Source organism: Drosophila mojavensis, unplaced genomic scaffold, assembly GCF_018153725.1.
Source record: "Drosophila mojavensis isolate 15081-1352.22 unplaced genomic scaffold, ASM1815372v1 contig_74, whole genome shotgun sequence".
Lineage (NCBI taxonomy): Eukaryota > Metazoa > Arthropoda > Insecta > Diptera > Drosophilidae > Drosophila > Drosophila mojavensis.
This window is the reverse complement of record NW_025318899.1, coordinates 5,157,817-5,175,787: the sequence shown is the minus strand read 5'-3', so window position 1 is coordinate 5,175,787 and position 17,971 is coordinate 5,157,817. Positions and strand designations below refer to the sequence as shown.

General features: G+C 35.0%; 1 protein-coding gene and 1 long non-coding RNA gene across 15 annotated transcripts in view; both read right to left on the bottom strand.

Annotated features, from left to right (window-relative positions):
* The window catches only part of LOC6581485 (phosphatase and actin regulator 4), a 148,782-nt gene that overhangs the window by 27,884 nt on the left and 102,927 nt on the right, over window positions 1–17,971 (bottom strand). Inside the window, exon 1 of one of the 14 annotated variants that reach the window (XM_002007177.4) lies at window positions 9,152–9,917. The exons of 12 other annotated variants lie outside the window; for them this stretch is intronic. In XM_002007177.4, the coding sequence (XP_002007213.2) occupies window positions 9,152–9,890 (739 nt within the window). In that variant the 5' untranslated portion in view covers window positions 9,891–9,917. Of the gene's footprint in view, window positions 1–9,151; window positions 9,918–17,971 lie in introns of those variants that run through there. One more of the 14 variants, XM_015161856.3, reaches the window with a different exon arrangement.
* On the bottom strand, window positions 10,411–17,132 carry LOC122757550. Its single transcript, XR_006357620.1, has 2 exons — window positions 15,630–17,132; window positions 10,411–10,873 (listed from the first exon to the last, which is right to left on the bottom strand). It is a non-coding gene; the product is annotated as an uncharacterized LOC122757550 (long non-coding RNA).

The following is a 17,971-nucleotide window of genomic DNA, read 5'->3' as shown; positions in this document are numbered from 1 at the left end:
ACGACTTGGACTTGGAGAATAAAAGAGGCGTACCAGTTTAAATGGCATAGATAAATGGGCATGAAATTAGTTACCATTGTTTGCCGCCCTGTTGAATGTAAGCAAGTGTAAGAACAGCGCGAAAAAAGAGAATTTTTAATAAATTTGCAGTCTTATGTTAAATATGATGTGCACAGCTGTTAAATATTTAACTAAATGTCACTTAGCATAGCTGTTAAAAAGAATTTATATACATTGTAAGCTGCATAAAGGGAAATTTCACTAGTGTAAAGGCAACAGATGTTAATCAAGTTGCAACAGTCGCTTTAACAGGCAAGCAATGTTATTTGAATGTTAGATTTTACATTGCACAACTGTTAACTATACGTTTAGCATATTCGTATATATACTCTTAAGCACTTAACATAGCGCCGTAACCGAAACTAACAGCAGCAGCTGCTCTCACTGTTAATTGACTTGCAACAGCCTTGCTAACAGAACATTAGTGTATTGAAACCCTTTTGCACTGTAATAGAAATATAGCAGCACTAGTTCTCTTAACTCACCGGGCATGTTAATTAACAGTTCGATCTTATGTTCAATTAACATATAAATCAATCTCTAACTTAACATTCATAATAATGTTATTCTTAAAATTAAACTGTTAGAGTTCCATGACATGTTATGTGTCTGTTAAATTTTTTTTAAACATTTCAAAATAATTGACGCTTGAAATTCAACAAAAATCATTGAAAAACAGAAAAACCAAATGGATTTCAATCTCTTAAAATACTTTCTTTTTCCATGCTACATACTTTATTTAACAGAACTATTTCCAAGAAAAACCCAAGAGATTACAAATAGATTTTCATTCAATATTTGTACAGCAAAAAAAAGAAAAAAAAAACTTTTCCCAGAAATTTTTTACTCTGTCATTAGCTGGCAACTTCAGTTGGGAAACATGTGGCATCTGTGGATGCTTTTGTTGTTGTTGTTGTTATTATTGTTGTCAACTTGATGCCAGAGGACATTCGACTACAGTTGCCTCAACGGATGCTTTTATCCAGTTCAGCAGAAAAACAAAAACACAAAACGCAAAACGCAGCTAAACGCAATGAAATGTAACGGTGCAGCAAACAATGCGCACAAAAAGGACACAAATACACAAACAAACGCAGGCACACATGGACACACGCACACGCACACCCACACACACACACATACACCATATTCAAATACAAACACAACTGAACAAACCAGCAGAGAACATGCTGTGTGCGTGTTGACTGGTTGGGCGGATCCTGCAGCTCCTGCTGCTGCTCCTGCTGCTGCTGTTGCTGTTGCTGGCATGTCCTTCAACAAAGTTGACCTTGCACTTGCCACTTGCTGCAGCCGGATGTTGATTTTCCGCCATTTTTTTTTTTTTTTTTTTTGCAACTTGCTTTTGCTGCACTTTGTGCAAGGCCGCCATAAGCTGATAAACTCGCACAGAGACAAACGGCAGCAGGAGCAGCAGGAGGAGCACACATGACTGCGTCCACGTGCCGCATAAAAAATGCATTGAAAAGTGCGTAAAGTTTGTGCCGCGAGGCTCAAGGATCACACACATGAAAAAGCACACACACACACACAGATACATGTGTGTGTGTGTATGTGTGCAGTCTGTTTAATTACACATTTTGTGCAATGCAAATTTTTCTGCAAATTTTTTGTTTGCTGTTCGTTTGGCATTTCTTTTTTATGCTTTGCTTTTTGGCATAGCGCCAGCAGAAACATACACACACACAGTTGCATTCGTTATGTAAAACTATCAAAAATGGCAATTTAAATGCCGCCCAAAAAAGTAGGCTACAAAAAATAACTACATATTTGATTGCGGCAAGCGCGACTCTATGAGGCTGTATGTGTGTATGCGGGTGTGTGTGAGTGTGTGTGTGTGCAGCCAAGTAATTCAATTTAAATTGTTTTCCCACAATGTTGGCATGCCACGAACGCTGCTTATCGCAACAACTACAACAACAACAACAGCAAACAGAGCTGTCGACATGAAATTTTGTTTCCAAGCAGCGACAGCAGCAAACAATGACATTGGAATTGTCTTTTAGCTAGCTCTCCATTGGGCAGGTTATCAACTTGCAACATAAATATGCGCATTGGCTTGGCTTGGGATTAGATTACAAACGACATTCGAAGCAATCTCAGCTGCAGCAGCAACAACAACAACAACAACAACAGCATCAAATTGCAAATACTTTTCATTTTGTGCTCGCATTTTATGAAGTGCAGAAAACTTGAGTAAATGAAAAGAAGCAGAAAAGACAAGAGAGCAAAAGAAAAAAAGTTGATAAAATGAGGAAAAGAGAAAAGCTGTCTATGCCGTAATTGATTACAGTTGGCCACAGCGGTTTCCTATTGATAGTTAGACTTGCCCTCAAGCAACTAACTTTGGACACATTTTGATTAATGCACAGAGACAGGACGAGAGAGAGAGATAGATATATAGATATAGATAGATATATAAGCAATCTCGTGAGAATGGCAGCTGACAAACAGAAAAGTTGTTTAAGTGCAACTCATACTTAGCTGAAGATTTCGATTTATTCTACTTGTTTTACTTCTTCCTCTTCTTCTTCTTTGCAACTTACCTGGAAATATATAAGAAAGTTGATGAAAGTTAGAATTGATATGAAATATATATGTGTATGTATATTAAGTTTTAGGTAATAAATATAATAGATATGTATGATAATAAATATCTAAAAAAAATAATAATAATAAATAACAAATGAAAAAAAAAAAAAAAAATTATAATGCACAAAAAATGCAAAATGAATTTAAATGAAAAATATTTAATATTTGTATACCGAAATTGAATTAAAAAGTATCTCATATAAATATAAATTTATTCAATTTATTTTAATTATTTTAACTAATTTAAATTTTAAAAAATTGCAGCAATAGCTAATAAAAATAATTTTAACTGAAATTATTTTATTAAAAATAATTATAATAAAATAAAAAATTCTTTTAATAATTATTTGAGATAAAAAAATATAAATAAATAAACAAAAAATAAATAAATCTAAAAAAATAATATATTATATAGTAATATATAATTCAGTTTGATTTTCATAAAAACATTTATAATCATAGAAAAGCTGTACAAAACTAAAGCTTTCATACATCTTACTAAGCAAAATTTTAAGATTTTATTAATTAAAAAATAATATTTTTATTATAGTTATATATATACCGACTATATTCCAACTATAATTGTATACATTAATGCTTTCAAGCAACCCTCTTTTACAACTCTGAGTGCCCCCCACAAGTTCCACTTTAGCCAGAGCCCCTCCGCTCGTAAACGAATCCGTTTCGCATTGCAAGCATAACGTTTAATTGCCAATTAAGTTTTCTAATTAACTAATTAAAAATGTTAATCAATACAATTTATGTAATTAATACAAGCATCAGCGCTTACTTAACTCTAAGCTGCTCACAGTTAACGCACGCCCCGAGATGCGACACGACACGCCACGACATGCCACGACCCGTAACCGCTTGATATTTTATTTAATCGACTTATACGGCACGCTGACGACCGCAAAATTGATCGCCCTCAAACTGGAAGGGGGAGGGGGGGGTAGAGGGAGGCCACAACCTGCCACACACATTTATGCTGTGGCTGCCTGGCCCTCATCATGATTGGGTCTGCCAAATGGTAAATCATAAAAGGCTGCAAACAGTCACGCATTCAATTAACGGGCGCACGGTCTCACTTCACGACTAACCCTACTTAACGAATTATAACACCAAGTTACGTAGATTTGCCTTTAATCATTAAATGCGCCCACACTCCCTCCACACTCACACTCTCTCCATTTCCCTCTTCCACTCTACCTCTCGAAGTCAGCACATATAACATTTACAGTTATGCAACATTCAGCGCTCAAGGCCTGCCTCCACCCTCGAGTCCTTAAAAAGTTTTATTTTTCCTGCTGCTGCTGCTGCTGCTGCTGCTGCTGCTGCTGCTGCAACTTCAATGCCACATTACCAATTGCCTGGAGATGTGCTGTGCATTTCTTATGAGTCAAAACCCATAGGGCACGCCCACTCCCACCACAACCATACGCCCACGCCCACGCCCACGCCCGCCTGTGATACATTTAATACAATTTGGCGTCAAGTTGCTTAAACATGTTGCAACATCAGTTGCTTTGGCTCCGAGGCGAGAGAGCGAGCCGAGCGCGAGTGCACTTAAAACTTTGCTTTAGCTAAAAACCCAAAACTTTTCAATTAACTGCCAATTAATTTAGCCTCTGTTGCCAAGTTCCAAGTTCCAGCCAAGCCAGTTGGCCGGGCCAATCAACATTATTAAAATGCATCGGCTTTTGTGTGCACCTCAATTGCAATCACTGCCTGATTCAAAGGAATTTTTGAATGAACTCAGCGACTCAAATTGAATTGAGGCTTCTGTGTTTGGGCTGAGGCTGAGGTCAGGCAAAAATAACTTGGGAAAATTGAAATAGCAGCAATATAGATATATATACATGTATGAAAGGGAGAGTAGAGAGCAGATGCTCTTGCATTTAATCTAGTTTTAGTGACTGTAAGGAAATATAAACCAGACGCAGTCAATAAATCGCTTTGTATTGAAAGCAAGAGCAAAATATTTATTGTAAAGTTTATTTACCTAATGTTTTTTGACTAGCTAGTTGTAGCTTTGCTTACATTAGTTTCATTGGGGTTTACTATAAATACTAATTACTGTCAAGTGTACAGGGCAAGTCACTGAGCGAGTGCCTATGCAGATAATTAAATATATATATATGTAAATATACATGTCCATATTATCAAATGAAATGAATTAATGCGTAGATCATATATATACAAAAATATATGATCTAGCTCCTTTAGTTCAAGAGATATATGAATTCAATTTTTATTTTCAATTTTTATAATAAAAGTTAAGCCATAACTCCTATTTTTAATTTTTATTATAAAAATTAAATTTATTATAAATATTAAAAATAAGAGCTCTGATTTGATTTTTATATCAAAACTGATCTGTAATAATTATTTTTGATTTTTATAATATAAATTATTTATAATTAGAAATAAATTTTTTTTAAATTACTCAAAGAATAATTCTTATTTTTTTAATTTTTTGCTTTAAAAGTTATATTCGTCACGGTCCCTGAAAAATAGTGCTTATTTTTTATATTCTAGTGCCATTGATAATCTGACAAAAATTGAAGTATTTCTGATATACCAGAATGGCAAGTGAGGCTTCCTCTGAAGATCTTGAAGAACTGCTTACGTTTTACTTGATTTCATTTAATTTTTAATTTACAAAAAAAAAATTTTTTTTCATTTCATTTCTAACTATATATCCAAGATTTTAAAGACATCTCTTGTATAAAATATTTCTTCTTTGTCTAACCGAAATTTGCTTTAAAGAGGAAATGAAAGAAATCACACAAATCCAGCTGAGACAACTGTATATCAGCAACTGCTTAAGTTATTGATAACAAACAGCTGCTAAAACGCTCAATAAATATGTGAGTTTCCTTAAATGCTTAAAATAGAATTTGTGAATATTTTCTCTTTTTCCATGCACATCTAAAACTCACCTCCCAACTCACTTTTCAACAAACAAGCACAGCTAGAGCCTCTCTTAGTGTCTTATCTCCATCATAAATACATCAACTTTATCTAACACCTATTCACAGCATCCATTGCATCCACTTCAAAGTTGACGACATTTTCCATATAATTTGCCAGTTAAATTTGAACAACTTTCCATAAATTTCAATCGATATTTGCTATTTGATGTCGGCACACGCACCAAATGCAGTTGGAATAGCAGCCACAAGGAGATAAATTACCGCACATAATCCGCTTTCCATTTCGGCCAAAAATACAATTCAATTCAATTCCATTCAAAGCATGGATAGACATACGAGCTACGAACTGCTTCAACTCACTGTAAATGCCTGGGCATCAAATAGTTTGCCATGGCAACTAAATCCAGCTCCCTCTCGCTCAGTCTCTGTCTCTCTGTCTCACTCTTTCTCCATGAAGCTTTAGAAATTCTTTGATGCTGACCGAAAATATTATTGCCAGCTATGCAATGCCAGCAAAACATTTGAATAATGAAATTATTGGCTAATGGCGCAACGAGCCAACTGAATAACCGAGAAGCTCTGATTGCACAACCTTTTCGACATGTTGACTAATTCCAGCTGCAATTTATTACTTCAAATTGTTTCATTCAAATTGCATTTTTTTCTTCTTCTTCTTCTTTTTACCTTGGGTCAAGATTTCTACAGTAATTCTTTACTTTATTTGATTACCACAAAACTTGGCAAGCAACACAAAAGCCAAAAACCAAATGCATATTTGACATTATGTAAATTTGTAGCAGCAACTGCAGCTGCAGCAGACTGCATTGCATAATATCTCACATAGTTGTATAGCAGTGCAAACAGCTCTAGCTGCAAGCACTCGAAATTGTAAAGAAATGTGCCTCAAATCGACGACAATTTTGCATTTTGCACCTTGCCAAAGGCATCAAATCCTCAGACTCAAGATGCAATCATCCATTGAATCTGTTTGCAATCGCAAGATTTGCCTGATGGTGATATATGTGGGAGGGGTATATTGGTTTGAGACAAGGTATGTCTTGAGAGTAGAAAGTAGAGACTAGACAATCGGCATATTTACTCTATCTAGTGTATCCTAGGGCATCTACTGGATCTAGAGATGACAGAATATAGTGTATCTGTCTCTGTGACCTCTTAGTCCTTCTCTTAGCAAATTCTTTGCCCTTGCTATCCATATGAAAAATATATTTTCTATTTTCTATATTCATTCATCTCTCACTATATTTATCTATCATATTCCAAGAACTAAGATTGCAGAGTTGTATAGGCGTAGTAAGCCCCTTATGAAGACTAGCTCTACAAGTAGAGATCGATGGACTGAACAGCCCCGATAATTCGAAATGGCAAGGGGATCAGTTTTTTTTTCGATTTACACATAAATTCAAACTATCGAGAATTACCGATAATGAATTTTTTTCAATAGTATAGAATTTCTTTCGATTTATTGTGATTTTTATTTACAACTTATCGAGACTTGACTGTAGTATTTAGATAGATTATATGTAGATAAACATTTTTCTATGTATTTTTATATTTATTTACCATACTTCTATAACTAAGATCATAAAGTTGTATAATTGAGGCGCAGTAAGCCCCTCCTTTAGATTTCCTTCCATATAAACTTTCTAACCACAGTATATCCCATATAGCCCACATATTTCTATATACTGAACAGGTATTGAGCAGTCGATTATGCTCGCTGGCAACATCTTGCTTCGTTTTTTATTGACACTCAGCAGCTGTGTGCTCTAAGCCGACGGCTGTGTTAGGTTCAACATTTGCAAGCACTCTCGCTCCCTCCCTCCCCCTCTCACACCACCTTCCCTTTCTATATCGATATCTTCTAAGCTGCAATGCAAATATATGCTGTTACGATTCAAGACGATATCACGCACCAGCACACATTCTCCACACTCTCTCTCTCTCCCCCTCTCTTTCTCTCATACACCCACCCACCCACTAGACTAACACTTGTCGCCCACTAAGTGCGCCTCGAATGACAAACATCAATGCGCTGTTTGAAGCTGACAAATAAGCATGACGCGCTAAGGCATCAGGAATCGGGCAACAGCTGCTGCAGCAATAACAGCTACAACCACAGGAGCCACAGAGCCGCAGCCGCCGCCACAGCCTCAACTGAAACAACAACGAGCATAAACAACCACACATACATTTTCAATTAAGCTGCAGCGAGCTGCACACGCGTTCGACTTAAGTCTAATCCCCTGACCAGCAATCTGCCAGCGACATCGGGGCAAACAACAATTTGATGACTTGCTGTCAGCCACGCCCTTAAGGCCACCGACCACCGACCACCGCCCACCGCCATCGACTTTATGAGGGCATAAAACATGCACGCGTTTTAATGCTAGCCCCAAACAATATATACATATATTGTATATAAAAACGACTTGGGACCAATTTAACAGCATTGAATTTTCAAATAGACTTGAAGCAGCAGCAAGCCCGACACGTAGCTCCACAGGGTATATACACTCCGAAAGAAGTACTCCATTATGACACTCGGTCTTATGAAATATGACAAGCGAATCATTTTTCAAAAGCAACAAACGTGTTGAGTCTTAGCGAAAAGTTATTAATATATGTCAACAAAATGTGGTTAAGGCTGGAAAGAGTTTAGGAATTCCTTCCAGTTGAGGGACTTGTTAAATAATATATGATTATATATATGAATATAAATAAATATATGAATATATATAGACTAAACAGTAAAACAAAAAATAAAACAAAATAAATGTAAATAAAAAAATATATAAACATAAATCAGAATATATTTAAAAATAAATATCTATAGACTATAATCATAGCAGGATAGCAGAGTCTGCACGTTCTCTGTTAATGTTGAATATATTATATACCATTTAAAATATACCCCTAAAATGTTACATTCTTTTTAGCATAAGACAAATCGAATTAGATTTCAGCAAAGATGTATATATTTTTTTAAGTTTCATAAAAGTTAACTTACAAAAACCAAGTATACAAAATTTCAATAAAATTAAACTAATGAATAGCGGTCCTACATTCACTTCTAAATAGCTCTCCCAATACGTCATATTTATTATATGGAACACAAATTATAATTTTTAAGAACAAAATAATTATACGAAACGATTATCGTTTGCTTAATGGAGAAAAAATCCAACATTCAAACTTCCTATGATTCCTGGCTGGATCTAAAATTCTCCTGCGTATAATATAATAATAATATATTATATAGTTTTCAATAATTGATGTATTTATCATACGATAGAGACTATATGAAGCCAGAGTGTCTTCTCTATGGAGTATACTATAACTATTGTATATTAGATTATATTTTGTGTTTTTGTATTATTTATTTATTTCGATGAATATCGGCAACCTTGTAGAATTGCCAGATGAGTACCTCGAAAATGGACAGCCCTGTATCAAGAGCTCCTCTACCCACACCCACAGCCACACCCACAGCTATGCCCAGGCACCTTTTCCCGTCCCTTGCTTACCTACTAAACTGCGTTTGACTGTGCCACGTGGCTTGCTGCTGTTGATGGTGACGGCAATTGTTGCCGTTGTCTTTGGCTTCAGTTTGGGCGCCAGCGTCAGCGAAGGCTTCTGCCGTGCCAGCGGCGGCGGCGGCGGCTGCAGCGCTGCTTGCAGCTCCTGCGTGGCGCTGGGCAGCGCCGATGTGGAGACCGAGGTGCTGGAACGCTTATAGCCCTCGGTGAGAAAAGCGGGCGGCGGCGTTATGGGCGGCGCTGGTATGCACATCTTCTCATCCACCGGCGAGCTGGCCGCTGTGCTGGGCGCTGTAATCGATTCGCGCAGACGCAGCCCACCTGGCTTCAGAGTCATGGTGGCTTGGCTGGCACCACTCGCTGCACCACTCTCATTGCAATAGAGCTCCAAGTGATGCTTGTCGCAGCGTCGCCGCCGTCGTATATTTGGCGCAATGGTCTTCATTTTGGGGCCATGCGCCGCTGAGGCGGCCGCAGCCGCCAAACGATTCGAGCTGCCGGACGAAAAGGACGGGCTGCCGTCTTTTGAATTGACGCGTATATAATGTACCCGAAAGATTCGTACAGGTTGCTTAGATTGTGATTGCTGTTGCTGTTGTTGCTGCTGTTGTTGTTGTTGTTGTTGCTGTTGTTGTTGCTGCTTTTGCTGCTGATGTTGCTGTAGATACTCCTTGTAGGTTTGCTTGCGCGGTGTTTGATGACTGCACGCGGTTTCGTATTGCAGCATTGAGAGCTGATATATTGCAGGTGTCAAGTTCTTGTATAATATATATATATTGATTTATATTTATAGAAAATAGTAACTTTATATATTGTGTATATATATTTATATAGATATATATATGTATTTAGATTTATATTTATATATTTATTTGTTAAGAGTTTTTGCGTTTTCAAAAATGGAAGCTTTCAATTGCTGCGTTTGTAACTTTGTTTGCTTTAATTTGTATTATTATTAGAAATTAGTTATATATATATATATATATATATATATATATATGTATCTCTGTCTCTCTCCTTCGCTCTCTCTCTGGCTCTGTCCTTGTCTTTGTTTAGTTGGCTTGGCTTTTGGTTATTAACAAATATTTGCATAGTTTGATTTTTCGTGTTGCTTATTGAATTATTTGCACATTTGTTTGCATATTAATTTGACCAAATATTTATCAATATATATATACATATATTTGTTGTATATATATGTGTATATGTGTGTGTATATATATGTTTTGTTTTTTGTTTAGTTCTGCTTGCACATTTAATAACAATTATTTGCTTTCATTTATTCAAATATATATTTATTTATTAAAAATAGTTCATTGACAACTTGAATTCGAAGCGCTTAGATTTTTTTAAATAATTTATATATATATATTTTTTTTTTTTTTTTTTATATATAGTTTTTAAAATTTAACTTTGTTGTTTTTTTTTTTTTTTGTATATTTTTAGTCAACTCACATCAATGTATTGAAAGCCTTTTGAATATATTAATTATTGATTAATTATTGTTGATTATATTATGTATACATATATATATATATTTTTTTTTTTTGATTAACTTTAAAATATATTAAAATCGTAGTTTTGTTGTTGTTGCTTTTCTTTTTGTATTGTAGATTTCACTTGAAGCAGGAAACAAATTTTTTCTTTATGTTTTTCTCTTTTGTTTTTAGTAACTTTTTTAGAAACTTTTTTATTTCTTTTTTTGTTCGCCTGTAAAATGTTGAGCATTTTCTTTAATTGACTTTTCAAGGCTGGCCAATAAATTCGTGTTGGCAGGCCATGAATGCAAATTTTTACAAAACTTTTGCAACCTCTGTGTGTGTGTGTGTGTGTGTGCCACGCCCCCTTTTCATTTTTGTTGCCGTACTAATCAAACACAAGCCGCAATGCTCATCATTATGTAAATGTTGATTTTTCATAAAATTAATGACTCGACAGCACATTGAGGCAGGACCCAGGACTCAACTCGACTCTGCTCTCTTCTCTTCTCTACTCTTCTCTTCAGAGCTCTTTGCCTACATTGATGTATTGGCATACGACGGCGCCCTATTGATAGCATTGAAACGTGACTGAAATATTCGATTTGATTTTACGATGAGCCCATAAAAAAAAGAAGAAGCGAAATGAGAAAATGGGAGAGAAATGGCCTAGAAATGGGCGTGCCAAGTAGTATAATTAAGCCAATGCCAGCCAAATGGTTCGCTAAGGATCGCCGGGATGCGGGCGTAATGTAATTTTGATGTTTTTTCCAAGCTGCTGCAACAAATTGAATGGAATGAGCAAATACATATACATATACATATATATACACAGAGTATATAAAAATATGTATACATTACAAATACATAAGCAATTCTGTATTCATTTATACAGCTGTCTGAGGAAAAGTCGCATATGCTTCAATGCGATGTCCATCCAATCAGAAATTGCGGCTGCTTTTTTTTCTAAAAGCTGTCAATCGAAGTGGTTGGACGTAGTAGAGTGGAGAGTTGCTCAGAGTATTGAGTGCAACTAAGAGAATACCCTGTAAAACTTATGGAAGTCTGAGTAGTAAAAAAAACATCTTTCAAGACCAAACACTATTAGTAGATATGATTAGATATATACCCTGCAAATTTTATAAATATGTCTAGCTTCATTTTCCACACAATTGAAAGGTACAACATATAACAAATTTCTGTTTTAGTTTTGGAATACTTTCATATTAGTCCAGCGTTACTCTCCAAGAACTCAGGAAAATAATATCAACAATTAAAGCAGAAATAACAAGAAACTTCAGAAAAAAAAATTTCTAAGGCATATTTGAAAGTAAATTACAGTAGAATCGCTCAAGGGACCGTCATCGCAATAACCGTACGGACGCTATAAGCGAAGTCGTTAAAACCAGCATCTATTATATATTCCTCATATTTTTCCAAAAATTTATGAATAATGTTTAAGCACATAAAGACATTATGTATTCCATTTCTTATAAAAAGTATTGCATATAATAGAATAAAACATTTCAAGTTTTCATTTCATTATTTTTCTAATTTTACAGGGTATATATATAAGAAATTCTCATGGTTAAATCATTGCTAAAGACTGCAGCAAGCTTTCATGAAATTAATCTAATTTTCATCTTTCAAAATTGCACCCAATCAACATGCCCTTTACCCAGTTTATAACAGGGCATTTCGAGTATATAAATATTATTCTGATCTGCTCATCGCACGTCAAATTACAAGATCCGCCCAAATCTGACAAGATAATGCGTAATTCTGACAAGCGAAGCACTGCCTACGCCACCCGTTGCGATTACAGGGTATTTAGCTAAAGCTGACACTTGTCAACGCGCCACACATGGCAGCACAGCAACGTCGCGCCACTAATGCAGCCGAGCCAACCGAGCCAGCAAACAGAATTCCATTTGTGGCAGCAATCGAGTTGTGTTCGTAATAAGCCAATCAATTCAGTGTCAGATGAACTGCTTCATTAATTTTGCCACGAGCAGCGAGAGAGGCTAGAAAATATGAAGAAGAGCTAGACAGACAAAGAGACGAACGGAGAGACAGACAGAAAGACAGACAGACAGACAGATAGACAGAACTGAAGTATCCAATAAACGACGCATGCCACAAAAGTCACGTAAGGCTTCAACAGAGAGTTGAGGGCAGAAGCAGGAGGCAGGAGGCGGGGGCGAGGGGCAGGCGTAACTGTTGAGAAATATAAGCCAGCTTAGTCTGAAACAACATTATAGGATGCTTTAGCAGATGGCCGTTGACTTGAGCCAGGGCATAGCTGTGCGTATTATTTATGTAGCTGAGCACAAAGGGCAAGAGAAGAAGGGTGAGGAGGGGGAGAGAAGAGAAGAGTAGAGGAGTGAGACAATAGCTTTGCTCTCAGGTGCGTATTTTAAAAGCAACAACTAAAAAAGGGAAAAAAGTCCGCCAAATAATATTTCAAATGTAGAGGCATTTGTAAAGAAAGAGACAGAGAGATAGAGAGAGAGAGAGAGAGGGGGAGAGAAGGCGAGTGAGTCTGAGTCGGGTGGCGCGTAATGGCCGCTCGTTAGTTGGCATTGGGGAGTGGCACAAATTGACCAAGGATAATAGCCAGGCAATAGGCAGGCAAAGCCAAGAACCAAAAATGCCAAAAGAAGAAACTGTTATACATACATATATCAAGTGTGCGCATCGCACGTGTGTGTGCGTGTGTGTGTGTGTGCATGTGTGCGTGTAGGCTGCTCTGCCTTAACACTAATTGTAAAAGTTTTGGGCCTCATGTCAATTTGCACAGACTACGCAAGTTGTTTATTTTTTTGCTTTATTTGGCTATTTACTTTGGCTCAACTCAACTCAACTAAAACTTCTAATTGAATAGAATTTTCGAACACACATACTCATATGCGCGCGTGTGTGCGGAAATTGAAACAAGTTGCCTTTCAGCCATGTTTGCCCATTCGAAAAGCACTTGAATTAGCTAATACTTTGTTATTTGTCTTTTGACAACTTGCAAGGATTTGATGTGAATAGAGTAAATATTATGAATATAATAAGAAACTAGCGAAACAGTTTTAATTGAGTGCAAGGCAAGCTAAACAAGCTTAACAGCAAATAAAATCATATGACAGGTAAACGTGGAACTATTTAAGATTGCTTCGCTTAAAAGACAATCAATAATTTTTGCTTAACTCTCAAAGCTGCTTGCAGACTGACTTTTAATACATATGCGAAATTATTCGATAAATATCTTAGCTCAAATTTGCATCCATATTGGAGGAGCTGGAATATCTTGTGTTTTGATTGTTTGTTTTTATAAGAAAGCCATAGATTTTGTTATTGTTTGGTTTGTCTATAAAAAGCCAGCTAAAATCAATATATGAGCATCATAAAAATAAGCAAACATCATCAATCAGATTCAGTTAACTAAAACGCTCACTTGCCTAGAGAATAGAAGAAAATAAAAATAAAAATAATATCTTCTTTTATTATTTTTGTTTTTTTTTTTTTTTTTTTTTTTTTTTATGTTTTTTTAATTAATTTTTTAAGGTAATTTTTTAAATTAATTTCTTGAATTAATTTAAAAAAAATTTTTTTATTTAATCTAATTTTTTTAAATTAATTTCTTAAATTAATATTTAAAAAATTTTTTTAATTTAATCTAATTTTTTTTTTTTTAATTTTTATCTTTGGTTTTATTTATTTAATTTTTTTTTTTTTTTTTTTTTTTGCCTAAAGAAAGTTAGTTTGGAGTTAAAGTAACTCAATTTGTTAAATATTAGTAAAGTAATTAAGACTTTCAGATATTTGGTACCATAAAGTATTCACTAATAAATAATTTGCTTTCAATATAAGGCCTACGCTTATAGCTTTCTTTCGGTTATTGCGACAAAAATTCGATGTTTTGGATGGTCTCAATACAAACAAATATATACAAACTTATATGAAAAGGGCTTCTATTAGTTATAACGATTTAGTTATAATTAATTAGTTATAACGATTTAAAAGCTTCGGTCCCTCGAGCGTCATTATAATTGAATTTTACTGTATTCAGAAATTTTAGTTTTAGTGCAACTTTAAAATGTCTTATTTATAAAACTGCACTAATATTTAATTATTTGAAATGTTATATATTCACTCGAAATTATATTGAATAATCTAAACCGCTCTGACTGCATAATATATATGACATATGGTTTATTAAAGTCAGTCTAAGGCAGCAATTCTCCACTCACATAGCTGTACAAGGGTAATTCAAATTATTTATGTTCAAGTAAAATCTCAACAAATTAAAATTTTTAAATATTTTTGCCTTTACTCTGCATTTAATAAATATTTTATGTCCCATAACATTTTAAAGGTTATGAAATATATAGCCAAATAAAACAGATATTTAAACATCGTGAATCAAAAATTAAAAATTGAAAATTGAAAATGCAAATAAAAACAACAGCAAGCCACAAATTGAATTAAGTAATCTCATTTTGTAGAGTAAACAAAAAATTGCACACACGGATTAAATAGATATTTTACTATATACTATATATATTTATCTGCGCTGCATTGCTCTTTAACTTAATTAACACGAATTTATATATATTTATATACTACATGTGACTTTTTTAAGCGAATTAATGTGGCAATTAAAAAAGGCAACCTCGCAATTAATTGATTGAGTTAAGGCGGACCAGCAGATCTTGCACGCTTACAAAAAGAGCTTAACACGCATGTAAATGTGTGTGAGTGTGTGTGAGTGTATATATGTTAAATGTGTGTGTGTGTGTAAACATGTCACATAATAAAAATTAATGCCCTGGCACGCATTTCGTTGAGCACCTTGACTTTGTGCCTTGGCCACAGTCAATGCACTTGCCACACTTGACAATGCTAATAATGAGTAGAAGAATGATGATGATGATGATGCTGACGATGAGTAGGCTAATGATATGGTTGCTGTTGTTGCTCTGTACTATTTTCTGGCATACTTTTAGCGCTCAAATATGTTGAGTGAGTGCCGCCGGAGAACGCGCTCTTTGACAAAAACAAATTTTCGCTTTCATTCACGGCCAATGGCAAAATTTCAATTTCGTTAAGATATATATTTTAGATTTGTTGTTTTTGTTGTTTTTTTTAGATATTTGGCTTTGGTTGTGGGCGTCGCGTTGATATACTTTTTATTTGTTCGGCCAAATCATAAACATTAACCACATAAATTCCAAAGCATAAATATAAATTAACTTTACACGTACACACACACACAGAGAGAGAATTGCAAATGTTTTGGCAATTTAACAGCTCGTAAAAGAACGTATTGAAAAAAAATAGTTTGGGTGTTTAAAAATAAAAACGGAAATCAAAATAAATCAAGCTGGAAAACGAACCAATTTGGGCAGGGCGGGGATTGGGGAGAACTTAATCAAAACGAAAAAGAACAACGCGTTCGAATTGTCTTTTATATCACATCACAAATGTTTTGGCATTCAACTATAAACATAGCCAACTTTTATTTGTTTTTAATTTAAAAAATTTGCAATTTGCACGTTCTTTGACCACGGTACGTCGCTGTCCACGATCTGTCTTTGGTTAGCTGTGTCTCTGGCTCTGTCTCTGTTTGGTCTCTACGGCGAGTGCGGCCGACGCGTCTGAGTATTGCCAACAAACTGATGCCAAACGGAAGCCGTCCAAACGCTTTTCATGACAAACACTCTCGACCGTGTCGATGCGGCGCACAGCAGCCCAACCAAACAGCGACTGCGACGGTGACTGTGGCGACGGCAGCAGCGCCAACGGCAGCAGCAGCAGCAGCGACAGCAACTGATAAGCAAAAGAGAGCTTTTTCATCCACGCGAATTGTGTAAACAGAAAGAGAATTTCTGCTCTCTTAAGAGAAAGCACTTGAAGTTTGCCCAACTATTAGTAACAGTTTAACGGCCTAGACAATGAAGCCGTTAACTAATTATTTATGCTAGTCTGAAGTGGACATGAAACTCTGACTTTTCACTAGAATTCTATGGACTTAACTAACTTTAGCCTTAGCCTTATAATTAAAGCTTATTATAAGAAACGTTATAAAAGTGTATAAGGGTAAAAATTAAAATTATGTGAATCTCATAGAGAGGCGTTATATGAAAGTAATTAAACTTTTATATATTTAAACGTTATGCTTTAAATATATATTCTTTAAATATGTATATGTCTGTATATAATAAAAATCTACTTAAATTAAGCTGAAGCACCTAGAATAATATTCACATTTATATTCAGAACGCAAATTAATCTCCGAAATGTTTAAATATTTCTTCTTAACACATTTAGCAAAATGTTTTTTGTTAATGTCTGCTTTGATATAGCCATTTGGCAGCTATAGCTTTTTTAATAGTAGCTATAGCTATTATTCTAGAAAATCTATAATTCCAACAGTTTTAAAACAAAGTCTATAGAGGCTCAAAGAAAATATATAAATGTTATAAAAACTGAATAAAAAATATCAAAATACAGTGTTACATATATACTTTATATAATTTTTATATATAAGTAACATATACAATATATAATCAATGCCATTTTTTCGTAAATTTTAAAATTTTATTTAGTTTTTAAAAGACAAAAAAAGTAAATCAAGTAATAGTAATAATTAACAATAAATAATAATAATAATAAATATACATAAGAAAATTCACATGCCTTAATCGAATGCTTCTTCAATGTGCAACACTGTAAAAAGTGCTTCTAAGAATCATTATATTAGCAATGAGTCATTAGAGTATTTTACAGAATATTTACAAAATATTTCACTTCAAAAATAAATTGACAAAGTTTTAAAATTTGCTGTCGTACAATAACAACATATATTCGTAGTTTATATCATTCTTATTTTCACTCAAAGTTCTTACAGCATTGAAATGCCTGAACGTTCGAGTGTAGCTAACAAAAGCTTTACATCTTTCTATCTCTCCCACTCTCCATCTCGTTCTGTCCGCTGCTCTGCCTTTTGCTTACAAACTTTCTCTTCATGCATGCGTGAGCGAGCTTTTGTGCAACGCGCCATTAAACACTTTTGCTCTTTCAATCGCACGCTCCATCACTCTCAGACTGCTCTCCATCTCACTCACGCCCTCTCTCTCGCTCTTTTGCTTGTCAATGTGTGGGTTTTGTTTATGCTAGGCCTGTTTGTTTGCCCGGCTACACGCACACACACAAACGCATATACACCCACACACACTCTTCTGCATGTGCTGTTTATGCATAAAGTGCGATTGAAATCAACCAAAAACTAAACTTTGTACGGAAGCTGGGAGGGGTTCGAACCTGTAGCTCGAGACTGGGA